The sequence below is a fragment of the Astatotilapia calliptera genome, chromosome 4 (genome assembly GCF_900246225.1).
Source record: "Astatotilapia calliptera chromosome 4, fAstCal1.2, whole genome shotgun sequence".
Lineage (NCBI taxonomy): Eukaryota > Metazoa > Chordata > Actinopteri > Cichliformes > Cichlidae > Astatotilapia > Astatotilapia calliptera.
This window is the reverse complement of record NC_039305.1, coordinates 23,694,696-23,713,481: the sequence shown is the minus strand read 5'-3', so window position 1 is coordinate 23,713,481 and position 18,786 is coordinate 23,694,696. Positions and strand designations below refer to the sequence as shown.

The following is an 18,786-nucleotide window of genomic DNA, read 5'->3' as shown; positions in this document are numbered from 1 at the left end:
TAAGCACACATTACCACTTATCGTCTGCTAAAAAGGTTAAGGTTGGGTTGGTTGTTGGTAATGCAATCAGTGAGCTTTTGGAGCTTTTGGCACCTCAGATATTTTACGTGGATGAACTGGATTTTATTCTATAAAATTACTGTTTTGAATTACTAGTAAACTTTGCTTAAATCTCCTAACCCTGAGCATATGTCTTTGTTGTCCTGAGCACCATCTAAATCTACAGGTTTACAACTATTCCAGGAGTTTCATATAAGTTAGCATCCAGCTAAGCAGGCTATAAACAATACAGTGGGTGAGACTGTGCGTGCCCCAGTCACAAACACTCTGCGATTATGAAATATGGAATAAAGAAAAGTCTTATGATGGTACAGGAATGCCAAATACCACAGAAAGTATAGTCACAAGTGTCTCATCATGGGATATTTATTCATTCATGAATCCTCAATGATGACTGAACCATAAAAATCAACATTATCAGCCTTACTAAAAATCCCAGCACAGGTTTACAAGTCATTCCTGGTAAATTTATGTACACTGCCTGAGGACACGTGGTTTGTGATTCAATAAATACTACATAAATTAAATAAATGCAACTTGGCTGTACAACCAGTGCATTGTGAATACTAAAAAATATTATATTATTACACCTGGAGAAAAACAAATGTGCCATTTTTAATATTCAGTGAATTGTTTTATGTAAAGTGTTCTGAGAAAGGCCACTGAAGCAGTAGATGTGTTGATTTATACAATGAGGTGCATTTATGGCTGACACCACTAGAAGTCACTAATGTTTTTTGTAGTTTAATAGTCTATGTTTGAGGAAATAAACTGAATGTGTGATGACACTAGGGTTATAAAGGAAATAATTCTAGACAAGATATGGCAGGAGAATATGGCATAAATAGAGAAAAAATTATATGATCAGTAAAACAAATATAAGAACTCTTCAAAATAAGAGCTTTTATGTAGTCTTTTGAGTCAGTGTGCTTAAATTTTCACAAATGCAATCATTCTGATTAGACATGTTTTATTCCCTCTGGAAAACAGACACATTTCTGTCACACGTTTACACAGTCTAGTGATTTCTGTTGAGTGATTACTTTGTCAGACCAGCAGACAAAACACTGCATAGTGTATAGTAAAAAATGAAATGACAGAAATTTAGAAATTTTACTGGTCCAAAATTTACAGTACTTTAACAAAAGTCTTGACTCTTCATTTCTCTATATTTTGCTGGGAAAATGGGAAATAGGTGCAGTGATATACTGAAACATGCAAAAATACATGAAAATATAGTATACAAGACAAAATGAAAGTTAATATTTCCTATGACTGCCTTTATTCTTCAACACAGTCTGAACTCTCTTAGGCAGCTTTCTTGTCTTTTCTGTGGGTAAGGGGTGGGGGAACTCCAGGCCTCAAGGTCCAGTGTCCTGAAGGTTTTAGATGTATCCTTGATCCAACACAGACAATTTAAATGGCTAAATTACCTCCTCAACATGTCTTGAAGTTCTCCAGAGGCCTGGTAATGAACTAATCATGTGATTCAGGTGTGTTAACCCAGGGTGAGATCTAAAACCTGCAGGACACCGACCCTTGAGGCCTGGAGTTACCCACCCCTGCTTTGAGTAGTCTTCATTAATAGTTCTCCAGGTTTCTTGAAGGACATTCCCAGCTTTACTTTGGATGTCCAAAGATAAACTTTGAAAGACTTTCAGAAAGCCTGGAGAACTATTGCTTAGGACCACTTTGAAAAATTACAAGAAAATCTGGCTCTTGGGAAGCAAAATATAAAGAAATGATGACTCGATATGTTTCCACAGCACGGAAGGTTGGTGATAATGAACCAATACACAGGTGTCTTTGCTCTAATGGTCAAGTGAGAGTCATACCTGGTTAAGCACTTCCAACAAGGAGAGGATTATAATATAACCCAGAATCTTGAGTTTAGTGTTTTGAGTTTCTCTCTATAATATTGCAGAAAACTGTTTTTATGTTTCAGTGCTTTACAAATAAAACTGAACTGAAAGGATCTGAACTCAAGAAACACTGAGGAAAACTATTATGTAATCTTTAATTTTATTAATAGATTAATTATACTATATTAAAACAAAACCAGAAAAACCCAACACTCAAACATGAGCTCAGTTTAGTGGTGTTTTATACCGACGACGGGGTTTACTCGAGTCTTCAAATCTCTCTCAGCACAATCACTCAATCACAGGAGCCATCTTTCCATCCATCTCTCCACCTCTCATCCACACGGGAACAGTCAAACTCAGGCTTCCCCAACCTGACGTTGATGTTGTTGTGAAGACGACAGAACCACTGAGAAAGAGCGTGGCGGCTGCTAGTGTCTGGCTGATTGGTTTTCAATCTGTGGAGAGGAAATGTGGTTTGGTGATCGTGGCATTTCATCCTAAAGCATCTGAAAGTGTGAGGGTGGTAAATAAAAGAGTAAAATATGCCGAATCATTTCTAAGATCCTTTATGTGTGAAGATGTGCGCAAGTGCCGATATGTGACTTTCAGCCCTGTACATTAAATCTGGCAGCACTCGTGTGGTTCTGACCTGTCCCTGAGGTCTTGTGCACATTCATCACATGGGAAGAACTTGGAGAAAATGTTGATGAACTGCCCCATCTCTTGCTGCTGAGTGGTAGATGGATGATCCGGGTAATACGCGGCCATAGTGTGCAGAAAGGACCAAGTGCTGCGGCCCAGCTCTTCCCTGTCCAGCGGACACTGGGGATCTTGTGGCTCTGAATCTGCAGCTTTTGTCTCCTGCAGGATCAACACAGACAGTCACCTGATGAATTCAAGAGACTAGTGGCCTCCTGCCCCGTCTGAATGAATGATTTATGGTTGTTTGGTTATCACAAATACATATTGATATCTCTCCAGTTTGCTGGCTGCCATCACAACCAAATCTTAAAACAGTGAATCACAATGTTACGACATCATAAACTTTACACCGTCGAAGTAATTTGTCAAGTTTCCAGCCTGACTCCATTGTGTCACCTGTGCGGTACCACCACTAGCAGTTGTCGCCTGCTTCTTCTGCATCTTTATCCACGATTTAAAGTCCGTACAAGCCCTGCATGGCTTCTTTTTCACATCCCCGGTCTGCTCCTGCTCTTTACCGGAGCTGTCCTCCGGTGGTCTGCTAGCCATTGGAAAGGGGAATCCTTCAAACGCAGAGGGCACCTGTGATCCTCTCGGTCCCGTGGGCGCAGCCATGCTTACTTTACGTATAAGCTAATACCGCTAACTGAACACTTGACAGGCATGGACGTATAGCTGTTTAAAATGCAAATGCCTCTTAGTGGACGGGTAATTGCTCTTTAATATTTCCTCTACCGTGGCGACAGTGTCATGGTCACAAGCGGTCACTTCCCCGACTGATGTAACGACATCGACACACGCGGTAAAAGTTTCCCCGAGTTTTCTTGTTTCCTCCCGGACATTTCACTGGAACGGACCGTGTTCCGGTTGGTGATGTCGGTTAACTGTGCATGCTGTTGAGTGTATCCTCTGCTAAAGTGTAATTTTCTACAGTATTTCAATAATTTAAGCTGTTGACATTACCCGTGTTGTATTCGGGTGCTCGCTTGCTTTATCATATCCTCACTCTCTGTTTTTGTTTCTCAACTGTTAAAGTGTTACTAGTTGCCCGGTTAGCCGGGCGGCTAACAAAGCTAACAACTCTGGAGTGACACGTTTCTTTTTTTTTTTTTATTTGCTGATTTTTTTAACAGTGTAAGCGTTGACACCTGTCTGAACTTCAGCCATGGGAATCCTGGAGAAAATCGCGGAAATAGAGAAAGAAATTTCTCGAACACAGAAAAACAAAGGTGAGAGGGAGAAGTCGCAGCGCTAACTGTTAGCGCCACAATGGACCAACTTGTACCCAGCTGTGTGTGTTTGTCAGCTATGAGTGTTGCATTATACCTCAAGACGAATCAATATTTAGTCTTATTTCCACATTTTGTTTATGCATATGTTAAGTACAATCTAAAAACAACTGTATTGTTGTTATTTTAATTGCAGCATTAACAGCTCCATTATCCCCCCTTTCCATTCACTCTTACTTCCAGCCACTGAGTACCATCTGGGTTTGCTCAAAGCCAAGCTAGCCAAATACAGAGCTCAACTTCTGGAGCCCTCCAAGTCAGCAGGGGCCAAAGGGGAGGGGTTCGATGTCATGAAATCAGGAGATGCCCGTGTCGCTCTCATCGGTTTCCCCTCTGTGGGTAAGGTATGTCAACATGGTGGACGGTGGGTTGTGTTTCCTGGTCTGGACGTAGAAGATAAAGGAGTTTGTGCTTGTCTTCCTCTAATAATGTCTTTATTTTTCCATAATCCTACCACGAGAAAGCAGGGTAAATTTTAGTATGTTCAGGTTTCCTTGAAGCATGCCTTATTCTGATCATTTGCTGGATCCTAATTTATTTTGGAATTTTTTCTGGAATAACTTTTAAAGGCTTTAAAAAGGGTAATTTTGAGCATTAATGTTTGCTTGTACTTTGTAGCAACACCTCTTGTCACCCTCTGAAGGGCTTAGCTTTAAGTCCTGTCTCTTTAAAAAACCCTTCAGTCCAGTTTGTTCTGATTGCTTAGCCCTTATGACAAAGCTGAGGCCAAAATAAAATTTAGTTGCATGCCATAACTCTTATTTGTTGTTTAAATTAGTGTTAAGGGGAGTCTTTGTGATTTATATGGACAGAATTCATAGGCATAGCTAGTTGGTGGTCTCAGAATCTCGTCTCTGCTGGATGATGATATTCTTTGGCTTCATTGAGCGGCAACCTCGAGCTTGTTTAGGGAGCTTTGCAGCCGAGTACAAGGCGATGGAAAAAAGAATTAGCATTTCCAGGTCCAAGGCCATGGTTCTCTACCAGAAAAATGTGGAGTGCTCACTCCAAAGCTGGGACAAGTGGGAATTTCAGGGTCTTGCTAATAAGTAAGGGAATAGTGGGGCGAGAGATTGACAGTTTAATTGGTGCTGCATCAGTACTATAACAGACTGGTAGTCGGTTGTGGTGAAGAGAGAGCTGATCGTGAAAGTAAAGCTGTTGATTTACCAGCTCGTGTTCTGATCCTCCACTGTGGCCACAAGCTCTGGACAGATGGTTCAGGCATCTGACTGGGTTGCCTCCTGGACCATACGTAGGTGATGTGTTTCAGGCATGGGAGGAGGTCTGAGGCCCATCTTTCAGCTGGCTTGGGAAGGCCTCAGTGTTTCCTTAGATAAGCTGGAGGAGGGTGTCAGGGTCACCTGCTGCCCCTGCAGGTGAACATCAGGTTATGTAGAAGGTTGCAGCATAGGGTTAGAATGGGGTTTCTTTTATGGCATAGATCTGATGCAGAAGTATAATTCACGTGTAAGGCTTGGCGCATTTTGGTGGCTGAAGCAAGTAACAGAAGAACTCTGGAGTACACAGTGTTTCATGTGAGAGAGAAGGACTCACGTTGCCTTTGTAACACTACAAACATGTCAAAAGGCTGCGTAACATACTAAAACACCATCTTTGACTAACGTTGACACTTTCATTCTCTGCTGTGTTCTGCAGTCCACCTTCCTTAGCTTGATGACATCAACGGAAAGTGAAGCTGCTTCCTATGAGTTTACAACCCTCACCTGCATACCTGGTGTCATAGAGGTACACACATCTACATTAAAAATATTTTGACACATACAGTGTGTTAAGCGCTGTATCTTGAAACTCTTCTACTCTGTTTTCCCTCAGTATAAAGGGGCCAACATCCAGCTGCTAGATCTGCCGGGAATCATTGAGGGTGCTGCTCAAGGTACACTTAGGATTTATATTTTTATATTTTGTCGCTTTAAATTTAAAGTGTACAGAGACTTTAATATTTAGGTATAAGGGTGTGGTTTTTATAGTTGTGGTTAGAATTATTTATAAACAGATGAATATGATTTTACATGTATTTGTTGCTGTGTTTAATATTGTGGGGAAAGGGAAAACCAAATCATACCTGTGGAAGTAAGTGCTTCTAAAAACTGTGGAAAAAAACATGAATAAAAGACCTTAATTTGTAGTTGTTGTGTTAAGCTGATCTCTAACTTTTATACTTCTTATAGGCAAGGGTAGAGGTCGACAGGTGATCGCTGTTGCCAGGACGGCAGATGTTGTCGTCATGATGTTGGATGCCACCAAAGGAGATGTTCAGAGGTTTGTGAGTTTGGAGAGCTTGGATGGAGTTTCAGGGACACACAAGTGTTTATTTAGAATTCTTATCCAAACATATTCTTTGTTTGGTTTTTTGTTTGTTTTTAGGGCACTTCTAGAAAAGGAGTTGGAGTCAGTGGGCATCAGACTCAACAGAACAAAACCCAATATTTATTTCAAGGTACAGTGTGTATATTTGTCTTTTTTTTGTCTCACAGTTGGAATAACTGAAATAAGAAGATTGTAAACAGCATCCACTAACAGCCATTTGGCTGTTTGTTCTCTATATGTAAATGTTGATTTGATGGTGGCAATAACTACTGAAGGGGTTTAGCAAAATATCAACACAGCAGTCTGCTCTTTCCCTGACTCTTGCAATACATTATCAATACACTAAACATTTGCAGATATTTATATTTTTATCAATACATCTGTTCTAAATTCCTGCCAGTTTGAGTTACCGGAGTTAATCTTTCATGGTGCACATTAAATAAATAGAGTTGACTGTCTGAGACGGTGCAAATATCAAACATCCTGGACGGCAGAGTTATCTTTGAGTTACCTAATTGAACTGAGATATTATTAACACCGAATAACTCTAACTATACTTTAACTATAATAATCTTTTTATTATTGTACAGCTGGTCCTTTTGGAGTTCACAGCAGATCATCTGCCTCCATCTAACCCTGTCTTTAGCATCCTCCTCTGTCATACCAACTCTCTACATGTCCTCCTTCACTTGAGTCTCCTCTCAGGTTTTCCTCTTTGCCTCCTGCCTTGCAGCTCCATATTCAGCATCCTTTGTCCAGTATAGCCACTGTCTCTCCTCTGCAAAAGTCTGAATAACTATACTAATAATACCCTATATGCACAAAGCAGTGATTTGATGTTTTCCTCTAAGTGATTCTTTGTGATGTGCGATTCTGCTTTTAGCTACAGACATCACGATATACCACAAATGACCACGTTATGTATCACTGGTATTTTTGAAGCTGGAAAACAAACATTAATTTCAGCGCAAATGTGCTTTTTTTTCTTCCCCTGTAGCCCAAGAAAGGTGGCGGCCTCTCCTTCAACTCCACAGTTCCTCTCACCCAGTGCTCGGAGAAGCTCGTTCAGCTCATACTTCATGAATATAGTATCCTTCGTTGATCTCTTTGATGTACATTTAGCCCAGTTAGCATTTCTGTGACATAATTTGTGAGTAGGCTGCAGAAGTGTCTGGTTATTCCTTTAATTCTGCTCCTCAGAAATCTTTAATGCAGAGGTTCTCTTCAGGGAGGATTGCACACCAGACGAGTTCATTGACGTCATTGTTGGGAACAGAGTTTACATGCCTTGTCTATATGTGAGTCAGTTAAAGCCTTGGACTTATTTAGAAGCTTCCTTATCATTTTAGAGAGATTTGAGATGATTTTCTGTTTTTTGACTCATAACAAAAGGGAAATAATTTTGAGATATTGGGCAAATCTCTTGAACTTTGACTTTGTGTGTGTGTGTGTGTGTGTGTGTGTGTGTTCGTGTTCACAGGTGTACAATAAGGTGGATCAAATCTCCATTGAGGAAGTGGACCGCCTAGCACGCAGACCTCACAGTGTTGTCATCAGGTCAGATATCTTTCCACAGGTTCACAAGAAATAAACACCATAATGTTGTTGTTCACATGTTGAAATAAATTGCCAATCAATCAATCAATCAATGTAAGTTAGCTAACTGGCTCCAGAGTAGAGTCCAAATCAAATCATGATATTTTAAGAAACTTTGCAATAACGCTCACAATTTCCGACAATGAAGGGGGAAAAAAAATGCAACGTTTTATTGATGTTTGCAGGAACCAGTGTTTGTTCGTGTCATTAAATGAAGGATATTTTCCATCCTCCTTTTCCAGTGAGCTGCCACTGATGACACCACCTAATTTGAGTGCCAGCAGCAGCATTATATCCATGATATAATGGATATAATGTAATATAATATAAAGCATGATGCAAATGTGAACTCTAAAGCAGCTTAAGTTGTGTTAGTAACTTCTATCCACATGAAGCTAAGCTTGTGTGGGCTCCAGTGGCACTCGTCGTCTCCTTTGTTTACCTTTAAAAAGTATTTTGACTAGTTGAAGGTCTCTGAAATAGCTCCCTTTAAGTGCCTTATTACTAAGTAATTGTAATCATGGGGGACATGCCTGGGAATCTAAACACATGACGTTGCTATAGCAATGATATTGCGATATGACATTTTTATATTATATAAAAACTTTGTATGTGCACAGTCCAGTTTCTTTAGTCACTTTTAAAATACAAGAAACAGACACATAAAACCTGCTGGCTTAAGTAAAACAATGCAACTTATAATTGTGATTCACTCATGCTCGTGTAGTTGCAGCAGCACAGAAGGAATTCCTTTATTTTGCCTCTTTGGTCCCATTTTCAGCTTAATTAGAAGGTTGGAGGGATTCACAGAGTTTGTTTTTTTTTTTTTTCTCAAATGAGAGCAGTCACTTCACACCTTTTCTGTTTGTATGAAGGAGGTAAAAGTATCCTATTTTTCTGACTGTATGTTTCAGTTGTGGGATGAAGCTGAATCTGGATTACCTTCTGGAAAGGTTGTGGGAATATCTGGCTCTGATCTGCATTTATACAAAGAAAAGAGGAGGTATCCACATGTGCACACATGTATTTTTCTCTTAGTCATTTGTGAGACTTTTGTCTTACATGGATGAATATACACTAGATCTAAATTAATTTACCCTTTTCTGCTTTCTCTGTTAGAGCGCCCTGACTTTAATGATGCCATCATCATGAGAAGAGGAGCAAGTGTAGAACATGTGGTAAGGAAAGCGCATTTTCAAGTCAGATGCTTTTACACGCATAATAAGTTAGAAGCAAACTATGTGTACAGTGGGGCAAAAAAGTATTTAGTCAGCCACCGATTGTGCAAGTTCCCCCACTTAAAATGATGACAGAGGTCAGTAATTTGCACCAGAGGTACACTTCAACTGTGAGAGACAGAATGTGAAAAAAAAATCCATGAATCCACATGGTAGGATTTGTAAAGAATTTATTCGTAAATTAGGGTGGAAAATAAGTATTTGGTCACCTCAAACAAGGAAAATCTCTGGCTCTCACAGACCTGTAACGTCTTCTGTAAGAAGCTTTTCTGTCCCCCACTCGTTACCTGTATGAATGGCACCTGTTTGAACTCATCATCTGTATAAAAGACACCTGTCCACAGCCTCAAACAGTCAGACTCCAAACTCCGCCATGGCCAAGACCAAAGAGCTTTCGAAGGACACCAGGAAAAGTATTGTAGACCTGCACCAGACTGGGAAGAGTGAATCTACAATAGGCAAGCAGCTTGGTGTGAAAAAATCAACTGTGGGAGCAATCATCAGAAAATGGAAGACATACAAGACCACTGATAATCTCCCTCGATCTGGGGCTCCACGCAAAATCTCATCCCGTGGGGTCACAATGATCATGAGAACGGTGAGCAAAGATCCCAGAACCACACGGGGGGACCTGGTGAATGACCTGCAGAGAGCTGGGACCAAAGTAACAAAGGTCACCATCATTAACACACTACAACGGCAGGGAATCAAATCCCGCAGTGCCAGACGTGTTCCGCTGCTGAAGCCAGTGCATGTCCAGGCCCGTCTGAAGTTTGCCAGAGAGCACATGGATGATACAGCAGAGGATTGGGAGAATGTCATGTGGTCAGATGAAACCAAAGTAGAACTTTTTGGTATAAACTCAACTCGTCGTGTTTGGAGGAAGAAGAATACTGAGTTGCATCCCAAGAACACCATACCTACTGTGAAGCATGGGGGTGGAAACATCATGCTATGGGGCTGTTTTTCTGCCAAGGGGACAGGACGACTGATCCGTGTTAAGGACAGAATGAATGGGGTCATGTATCGTGAGATTTTGAGCCAAAACCTCCTTCCATCAGTGAGAACTTTGAAGATGAAACGAGGCTGGGTCTTCCAACATGACAATGATCCAAAACACACCGCCCGGGCAACAAAGGAGTGGCTCCGTAAGAAGCATTTGAAAGTCCTGGAGTGGCCTAGCCAGTCTCCAGACCTCAACCCCATAGAAAATCTGTGGCGGGAGTTGAAAGTCCGTGTTGCTCGGCGACAGCCCCAAAACATCACTGCTCTCGAGAAGATCTGCATGGAGGAATGGGCCAAAATACCAGCTACTGTGTGTGCAAACCTGGTAAAGACCTATAGTAAACGTTTGACCTCTGTTATTGCCAACAAAGGTTATGTTACAAAGTACTGAGTTGTATTTTTGTTATTGACCAAATACTTATTTTCCACCCTGATTTACCAATAAATTCTTTACAAATCCTACCATGTGGATTCATGGATTTTTTTTTTTTCACATTCTGTCTCTCACAGTTGAAGTGTACCTCTGGTGCAAATTACTGACCTCTGTCATCATTTTAGGTGGGGGAACTTGCACAATCGGTGGCTGACTAAATACTTTTTTGCCCCACTGTATGTGCACAGTCTAATTTTTGTCTTTAAATACTTGCAGTGTCATCGAATCCACAGAACTTTAGCCAGCCAGTTCAAATATGCCCTGGTTTGGGTAAGTTCAAGTTTCCAGGGTCAACAATCTTCAGAGACACATTTTCTGCTTGTCCTATGAACCGTTTGAGCTAACTCTGTACAATTGTACTCTTGACTAGAGTAAACATAGTCTGCTGACGTCCTGGTCACAGGGCATTTAGAACAGACACTTTCTTTCTACTAGAGATGTAAAGCAAAATTCTCATTTTGAAACATAGAGCAGAGAAGGCAAATAAATATACAGTTTACACTTGAACATGAAGCCCTTTGATTGAAGGGGAACTAAAATGTGTTGTCTCTCGGTCTTTTAGGGAACCAGTACCAAGTACAGCCCTCAGAGAGTGGGCCTAACGCACATCATGGAGCACGAGGATGTCATCCAAATTGTTAAGAAGTAAAAGAAAAGAAGAAGAAAAGCTTCTGTTTGGACAGAGGAGGAACTCGCCAGGAGAGGAGGAAAAAATAAACTGTATAGTAGAGAATAAAAACAAAATAATACCTACCATCCTTATTTTGTATATGGAAATTAAGAGAGGCAGTGAATCAAAGACCTTACAAGAATTGGATAAGGACAGAAAATGGTGCATTTTACCTTTTGATTAAGATAAAGAGAACACAAGATGCATTGATTCAGAGAGAACATGGATAGAATAAAGTCCATACAACATTTCCAGTCTTTTTATGTGTGTTTTATTTGTAGCCTTATCTCAATCTTAGATTGAGGCGCATGCAAACATGTATGTTTTTGTGTCCTTTATTATTATTATTATTTTTTTTTTTTTTTTTTTTTTTTGTTACACTTCTTTTGTCAAAGTAAAGATTACTTTTTGGCATTTTATTGTCTGACTTTGAATTTGGTCATTTATAGCAATAATAATCCAGTTAAATTGTATTTGTATAGCACAGGTTCACCACAAAAGTCGTCTCAAGGTGATTTGTAAAGAGAACGCCAACAATCAGAAAATCCTAATGAGTGACATTCAGCTGTGGTGGGAAGGAAGAACTCCCTTTTAGCAGGAAGAGACCATCCAGCAGAATGAGGCTCAAAAGTTCATTATGTGAACATGCAATTATTTTTAATGAATTTGTTTTGCCATGTGAACTTTTTCCATTGTCAGAGCAATGATGCCTTTGAATTTATAAGCCGAGTAAACAAACTTGTAGCAGCACTAGCGGTTCTATTTTATTCTACTTTCTGCTTTTACTCATATTTCTGTTGTAATTATGATTGTGTTTTGGACTTCATACCATTTATTTTTAAAGAATTAATAGTTTTCAGTTTAAGTGCATTATTAAGCAATTCAAGCTATGTAGCAAGCAATAGTACTATCCAAAAACCTCAAACCACCCTTTATTTTTTGAATAGTTTCATATTTTCTGGGTAAAATGGCTGCAGTAATTTATGCACACACATAAGTGTAAATGGAGTATATAGGGCAAAAACAGTGTTTCAACAATTCTAACAAACTTGAAAGTCAGTATTTGATGTGACCACCTCAGTCTTCAGGAATAGTTCTCCACATTTCTTCAAAGCTCTTCTTTGAAAAGTCGAGAAGTAGGCCAAAATAACAAAAATTGTCATTGTCCAAAAATGTATGAACCAAACTGCATGCCTACATCATCATAAGCTTAAGGTCAAGGGTGAGAAAAGGCAAGTCTTTTCCCTTCGTATGTGTCAAATTAGATTTGCACTAAAGCCACAGGCAACTCCCTTTTAAGTAGAAAGGCGTAGTGGTGGTCCCAAATAAATGGGAATCCTACAAAGGTCTAACTAACAGTGATAAAGACTATCACAAAAGGCCAGCTGTGACTTTAAAATGTTTTTGTCACATGAATCCTTCAGGTGCACAGTAGCTGATGGGGATGTCCCCTCTGAGCTCCCCCTCCCATACTGCCTCCTTGCAGCCGAATTGTTTGTATAGCTGTATCCAACGCTCCAAAGCAAGCTGACCATTTGTCTTTCAGAAAGTGTGGACTCCCAGCCAATGGACCCCATTCACTCGCGCACACACAAGCATAATAGGGCCATTAAAAATTCACAAGCATCTCTTCAGTCTAGGAGACGAGGACTGAGTGGATGCTTTATACTAGAAAGAGAGAGGGGGGCTGTGAGTTGACAGGGTTGTACTTCAAGATGCCTTAAAGATGTCTCATCGAGTGTGTCATGGATGGAGACATTCTGCTTTGAAATTACCTGAGCAGGAGAGGAGAGATGGTGGGATGATATCGTGGTGCAGAAACAGAAACAAAGGTACTGTTGGCTGGGTGTGTGCTGAGTGGTGCAGGTATGACACTTGATGCTGTTTGGCTCCATATGGCATGGCTAAGCGTGAGTGAGTGTGTGGGGTGCAGGTGTCCATGAGCTAGAGTTGTGTCCTTGTTCATTAGCTGTTTAAAGCAATGAGCTGAGAGAGCACATTTAGTGTGTGAGAGGAAGAAGTAGCTTGTAATTCCTGGATGTAAATAACTTCTTTCACAGCTTGGTGAATAACCGTTAGAAACACTTGACTGGGTTACCTATGAGTCACCAACGCATCTATAGCTCCACAACTGCTGCACCTTGTGGTTAACTGAAACCAAAAGTGCATCTTACCTTTGAGATAAGACAATCATAACATGAGGGCCAGGGTCATGACCTGCTGAGACAGTGTGGCTGTTTTTCACACTAAAAGTCTTTCCTGTCTCTCTACTGCAGCTATCATAGTCTGTAATTTTTTTCTGTTCTTATATATTTTTTTCTGTTTTTAGTTTAGACTGAGGTTGTTTGTTTTAGTTTAGTATTTACTCTTTGGAAACGTTTAGCTTTATTGTGATTTATATTAGTGTCAGAGACAGTTTTTAACCATGGTATGCAAAGTCAGCCCACCAGGGGGCAGCACAAGCGAGGGAAGGAAAAAAAGGTGTGACTTTCACTATAAATACTATTAACCATTAATCTGGAAAAATAATCCCACATTATTTAACTGTACAGTAATAATAATATTATTAGACTAAACCTGCTCTCTGGAATTGTATTTTTTTAGATAATAAAATTTAATTACGTTATATAGTCTGCATCTATTTATTTATTTATTCCTAATTCATTTTATTATAATAGTCATTCACACTTTCAGTTTTTGGTTTAGTTTTAATATAATAATGGGGTATTGAGTTTTGTGACCCCTGAAAGCATTATGACAATGTCAAAACTGCCAAAACAGAAGAAGACAAAAAGAAAAGAAGAGGGGGAAAAGATAACAGAGACAGAGGTACAATGAAGTTAATGTGATGAAAATATTTGTCTGTTGTTTTAGCTATCGAGCAGAGTGTAGCGTTAACATGCTAATTTGCTAGTTTTGAATAGCAGTATCCTTTAGCCTAGCATGGCTTGCTAATCAATAAATAGCTTGTTTTAACATAAGCTAAAGTACTGCAGCATTTTATAATAAATATGTACAGTACAGATATCAAAGACAAAGCTATTCAGTGTCTTGTGTGTCTTAAATCTTGCCATGGCAAAGTGTTTAGAGGCAGGACTGATGGTACAGTGAGGTATTTGTCAGGGAAAGGATTTAAGAAGTCCATAACACCTTTTAACAGGGACAAAGGCTTCACTCACAATTTCCTTGTCCCAGTTTTGATAAACAAATGCACCAAAGGATCTTCAGGTACCTTGTGTTGATGAATTGTATATTTTTATTTTAGTTAGATTGTAAGTACAAAGTAATTTTTTTTTTTTTTTTAATATAGTCTAGTTTAGATTTTTTTTTAAATTTAGTTTAATATATTCACACTTTCAGTTTTTGGTTTAGTTTTAGTTGACTATAATAATCTGTAATATATTTGTAACTCCCTAAATGAGGTAGACTATGTTTATTTACGCAGATAACAGTTTTTCACAAATTTTACTTAAAGAAGGGTACAGTGAGGGTTTTTGGACAGTGACCTTTTATTGCAATTTTGCTTCTCAACACCATTATAGTGGATTTGAAGTCCAACATTTAAGATATACCAACTTTCAACTTTAATTCAAAGGATTTAGCAAAAGTGTCGCATTGTCTATTTAGGAATTGCAACTATTTTTAAATATTCCTCCATTTTCAGAAGCTGGAAATAAATTGAAGTAGCCACCTTCAGTTGCTGCCTGTTTGTGGGTTGTTCTGCATTCAGTTTTGTATTTGGTAATTGAAAAGCACGCTCTGTTGGGTTGATATCGGGTGACTGACTTGGTCTTTGAAGAATATCTAATTTCTTTTCCTTGTCTTTGAGAGACTCTTGGGTTGCTTTTGTAGTTTGCTTTGGGTCATTATCCAGCTGCACTGTGAAGAGGAGTCGGTTTAGCAGCGTTTGGCTGAATCTGAGCAGATAAAATAATAATAATATAACTCTGTACACTTGACAGTCCTCCTGGTACTTACATCAGCAGTCACATTACTCAAAAAAACAAACCCAAACTGACTTGATTCAGTTAGCATTCACACCATAATATTGCCTCCACCATGACTTAAAGACATTGTATTATGGTTTGGATCGGGAGCTGTTTGTGTCATCTTCCATACTCTCTTCCCAGTGTTCTGGTACACGTGGTTTCATTTGTCTAAAGATGTTTTTTTCAGAACTGGGCAGGTGATGTGGATTGTAGACTTTGACAATGATTTGGTTAGATGCTGTGAAATTGTGTTTCCTGACATGAAAATAACTCTGTGATTGTGCACTTTAGCTGTCTTATCTGGTCCTTCAGGCCATCATTATTGATTTGGCCACTCCTAAACCTTCTTCTATCTATCTCTAATAGGTTTATTTTCTTCTATTTCAGCCCACTGATGGCTCTTTCATTTGCATTGATCTCTGGGCCTCATTGAAAAATTCCAGTGAAGAGCTGCTAAATGCAAGCTCAAGACTTGGAATAAACTTTAAATGTCTTTAACCGTCCACAGGTCTCGTCTGTCCATGAAGCTGCACGTTAGTCGATGGTTTAAATTATTTTGAGCCTTCATGAATGTTAATCCAACGATAATGTTATCCCCTTTGAATTAAAGCTGAAAGTCTACACTCCAGTCACATCACGATTGCTTGATTTAAAATCCATTGCGGTGGTGTGCAGGGGCAAAAGTACAGAAACATGTGTCACTTTACAAAAAACCTACATACCTGACTGTATGGGCTGAGAAAACTTCATTAAAAATAGTAAGCAGACATGCAAGTCTCACGAGACTCTAAGTTGAATAGTAGTTAGTGGGACCCAAGCTTTGCTTTTTTTAATAAATATTTTTTTAGGGTGCCTTGAAAAATAATTACAGACAAAATCACACTGTGAATAATCACATTTGACAAAAAGTGTAAAATTACAAACGTACAAAACAACATACAGAACTCAAGCGTTGATCTGAGAGCCTGGATCACGTTGTCTCTCCTGCCCTCTTGTGCTTCATTTTGCTCACTACATGAAGTTGCATACTTGAGTTAAGAGTCCAGTTATCACTGTGTTTACTGCAGTGAAAAGTTAACAAACAGAAGATGACTAAATGTCACCTACAAAGAAATCTAAATGTTTAAAAGTTGCCAAATGAGAGCAACAGTTGAATTTATCTGACAGTATAAAAAAAAATTATTATAAAACAAAAAAAAAACCCTCTAGCAGATCATTACATGAAGGAACCTTTTAAAAAACAAAAAACAAGCGCGTCCATGCTCACAGGTGTACACACGGGTGATCACACCCACAAACTACACCCTTTTTGGCTCCTACCTCAAAGCACACTGTGTTCTGTTGATCTTATGTGCTGCACAATAATGTTTAACATTTAGTATTTACTGTCATATTCCCATATATCATTGTGATGTTGTTTATTCTATTACTCTTGTTCTCTTCTGCTTGTTTTCTTTTTTCTTTCTCAGCAGGTGACCCAGGTGATTGATATATGCATTTTTTTTTCTTTTTTTCTTTTTTTCTTTTTCTGCTCATTCTGTTGGTTTTTGGTTTTTGCCCTTCTCCCCCGTCCCTCTTCTCAGCTGTTTCTCTTTCCCTCTTTCTTTCTCCCCTTCTTTCCCCCAGTCAAGTCTGTCCCATATTCAGTAAGTGAAAATAAAATAAACAATAAAAGGTGAATCAAATGGACCATTACGGCAAGGCTGGGATGGTCAATTTGGTAAAGTAAATCCGTTGGGCATCTTTCTTTGCCTTTAGACAACAATTCTGATGGCAAAAGAGCCAAACGGGACAGGCAAAAAAAAATAAAAAAAAATATAAAAAAAATTGGACATTGTGAAAGGGTCTATATTGTTTTAGCCAATTGGTTCAACCATAAGAGATCAAACCAAGTGTTGAATGTGCAAATTAACTTTTTAGAAGTTGGACATTTCTGTATTTTGATCCTTCATTGACCTTAAGAAATATTCCAATGATTTGAGATATTGAATATCTTATTTTCAAGAGATATATGCCATTTTCTTCCACTTGGAGCCTGTCCCATGTTTCCCATAACCATGAAAAAAAGGATTGAGACTTTTCATGGATACAGAATATGTAAGTTCACCTTTTTTGAAATACTTTTTAAAATGAAAAAATATTCTAGCTGTGAAAGATTAAGAAGAATATGATTACAAAATACAAATGTCTCATTGCTTTTGATGTTTTTATCCTTAGTTAAAGAAACATTTGTGCAGTTTCATGTCTCTATAGACAGCAAGACATATTTAACTACTCATATTACCACTACTTCAGTTGTCAGAAAATGTTTGCTCAGCTGCTACAAGAATAGAGTTTTACCTTTTGCACTAAGTTATATAAAACACTCTGCAGTAATATCTGTGGATGTTAGTTTCTATAGACATTGTTTGTATTGATCATGTGTACTTTTGTAAGGTAAAGAATGGCAGACTGCTAACAGACATTTGCCTTTGTGTGACTTATATGCCTTTTAAGGCCAGTAATAAGTGGTCCAGTTGTTTCTCTGTCTAAAGCATCAGTGACATCCATAAAGAAGCAGGCCCGGTACAGAGAAACGAATCCAGCATTGTATTCTCTCTTCTCACATGCAAGCCCAGTTTCTGTTTTGTTAAAAGCACAGATTGAATCATTAACAGTTAAACACACTTAGTAATTTCCCTCGCAAATCCGATTCCTATTGGCCCGCTTTAAATTTTATTTTAATTTGAAATACTCACAAAGTCATGAAATATTTCAACAAACCTAAAAAGTAACCAAGTGAATGCAGTTTTCACATAACTGTCGTGTTTCCTGTTTAAAAAAAACATTTAAGTAAAGAAGAAAATGGAAAGCAGGAACTGTTGTGTTAGAATTATAGCCATTTGCCACTTTATTAGGTACATCTGTGAATCAGATGGTGCAAATATCTAGTCAGTTTAAGATGACCTGCTGAACTTCAAAGCAAGAATCCAAACGTGGAAGGAAGCAATGCAATGTTGATATTTTGTCCCAAAAATATAATTTTCCTGTAAAAACAGAGTTAATAGAGTTCGTCATTTTATCATTAGTATCGTTACTTCTGCAGATATCATCTGATGTGAAAGATATTCTCAGGTCTGTGAGGCTCTGTTGTGATGCTATTGTTATCATAGGCATCCTATCGCGCTCTATTATTCTGGCATCTGCAGAATGTGTCGATACACACACACACACACACACACACACACACACACATATATATATATATGTATATATATAAGATAAGATAAGATAAGATAAGTCTTTATTGTCATTGCACAGTCATACATAGTACAGTAGTACAATGAAATTGGAATATATGGAATATGGAATATATATATATATATATATATATATATATATATATATATATATATATATATATATATATATGATCAGAGCTACAATCTTGTGATTTATGTCTGTGTGTGTGTTTGAAAGAGAGAGACAGCTTCTGAAAAGGCACCCCAACAGAGAAACACACACACACACACACACACACACACACACACACACACACACACACACACACACACACACACACACATATATATAAAAAACACCCATCACGCCCCTGCGGGCGGTTTATC

General features: G+C 38.7%; 3 protein-coding genes across 6 annotated transcripts in view; 2 read left to right on the top strand and 1 right to left on the bottom strand.

Annotated features, from left to right (window-relative positions):
• Positions 1 to 1,781: 1,781 nt before the first annotated feature.
• drg2 (developmentally regulated GTP binding protein 2) lies at positions 1,782 to 11,439 on the top strand. 4 transcript variants are annotated; one of them, XM_026165592.1, is made up of 14 exons: positions 1,782 to 1,834; positions 3,761 to 3,856; positions 4,100 to 4,260; positions 5,576 to 5,665; positions 5,753 to 5,813; positions 6,109 to 6,199; positions 6,305 to 6,377; positions 7,245 to 7,335; positions 7,448 to 7,545; positions 7,728 to 7,804; positions 8,758 to 8,846; positions 8,963 to 9,021; positions 10,736 to 10,789; positions 11,082 to 11,439. In XM_026165592.1, the coding sequence occupies exons 2-14, from the start codon at positions 3,793 to 3,795 to the stop codon at positions 11,166 to 11,168; spliced, it is 1,095 nt and encodes a 364-aa protein (XP_026021377.1). In that variant the 5' UTR covers positions 1,782 to 1,834; positions 3,761 to 3,792; the 3' UTR covers positions 11,169 to 11,439. The 4 variants fall into 4 exon arrangements, with proteins under 4 accessions (XP_026021377.1, XP_026021374.1, XP_026021376.1 ...); XM_026165589.1 differs by lacking the exon at positions 1,782 to 1,834 and adding an exon at positions 3,366 to 3,429; XM_026165591.1 differs by lacking the exon at positions 1,782 to 1,834 and adding an exon at positions 3,430 to 3,493.
• On the bottom strand, positions 1,841 to 3,260 carry gfer (growth factor, augmenter of liver regeneration (ERV1 homolog, S. cerevisiae)). Its single transcript, XM_026165593.1, has 3 exons — positions 3,024 to 3,260; positions 2,575 to 2,786; positions 1,841 to 2,380 (listed from the first exon to the last, which is right to left on the bottom strand). The coding sequence occupies exons 1-3, from the start codon at positions 3,240 to 3,242 to the stop codon at positions 2,218 to 2,220; spliced, it is 594 nt and encodes a 197-aa protein (XP_026021378.1). The 5' UTR covers positions 3,243 to 3,260; the 3' UTR covers positions 1,841 to 2,217.
• Positions 11,440 to 17,228: 5,789 nt separating the features above from the next.
• Positions 17,229 to 18,786, top strand: part of myo15aa (myosin XVAa) — a 59,296-nt gene continuing 57,738 nt past the window's right edge. Inside the window, exon 1 of the mRNA XM_026165587.1 lies at positions 17,229 to 17,275. Within this exon, the coding sequence (XP_026021372.1) occupies positions 17,261 to 17,275 (15 nt within the window). The 5' untranslated portion in view covers positions 17,229 to 17,260. The remainder of the gene's footprint in view (positions 17,276 to 18,786) is intronic.

Coding starts and splice junctions, on each gene's coding strand:
- gfer (XM_026165593.1), bottom strand. CDS start 3,242: ATGGCTGCGCCCACGGGACCGAGAGGATCACAGGTGCCCTCTGCGTTT. Junction 2,787..3,023: donor CTAGTGGTGGTACCGCACAG/GTGACACAATGG, acceptor TTGATCCTGCAG/GAGACAAAAGCTGCAGATTC. Junction 2,381..2,574: donor GCACAAGACCTCAGGGACAG/GTCAGAACCACA, acceptor TCCTCTCCACAG/ATTGAAAACCAATCAGCCAG.
- drg2 (XM_026165592.1), top strand. CDS start 3,793: ATGGGAATCCTGGAGAAAATCGCGGAAATAGAGAAAGAAATTTCTCGA. Junction 5,666..5,752: donor GCATACCTGGTGTCATAGAG/GTACACACATCT, acceptor GTTTTCCCTCAG/TATAAAGGGGCCAACATCCA. Junction 9,022..10,735: donor GAGCAAGTGTAGAACATGTG/GTAAGGAAAGCG, acceptor AAATACTTGCAG/TGTCATCGAATCCACAGAAC.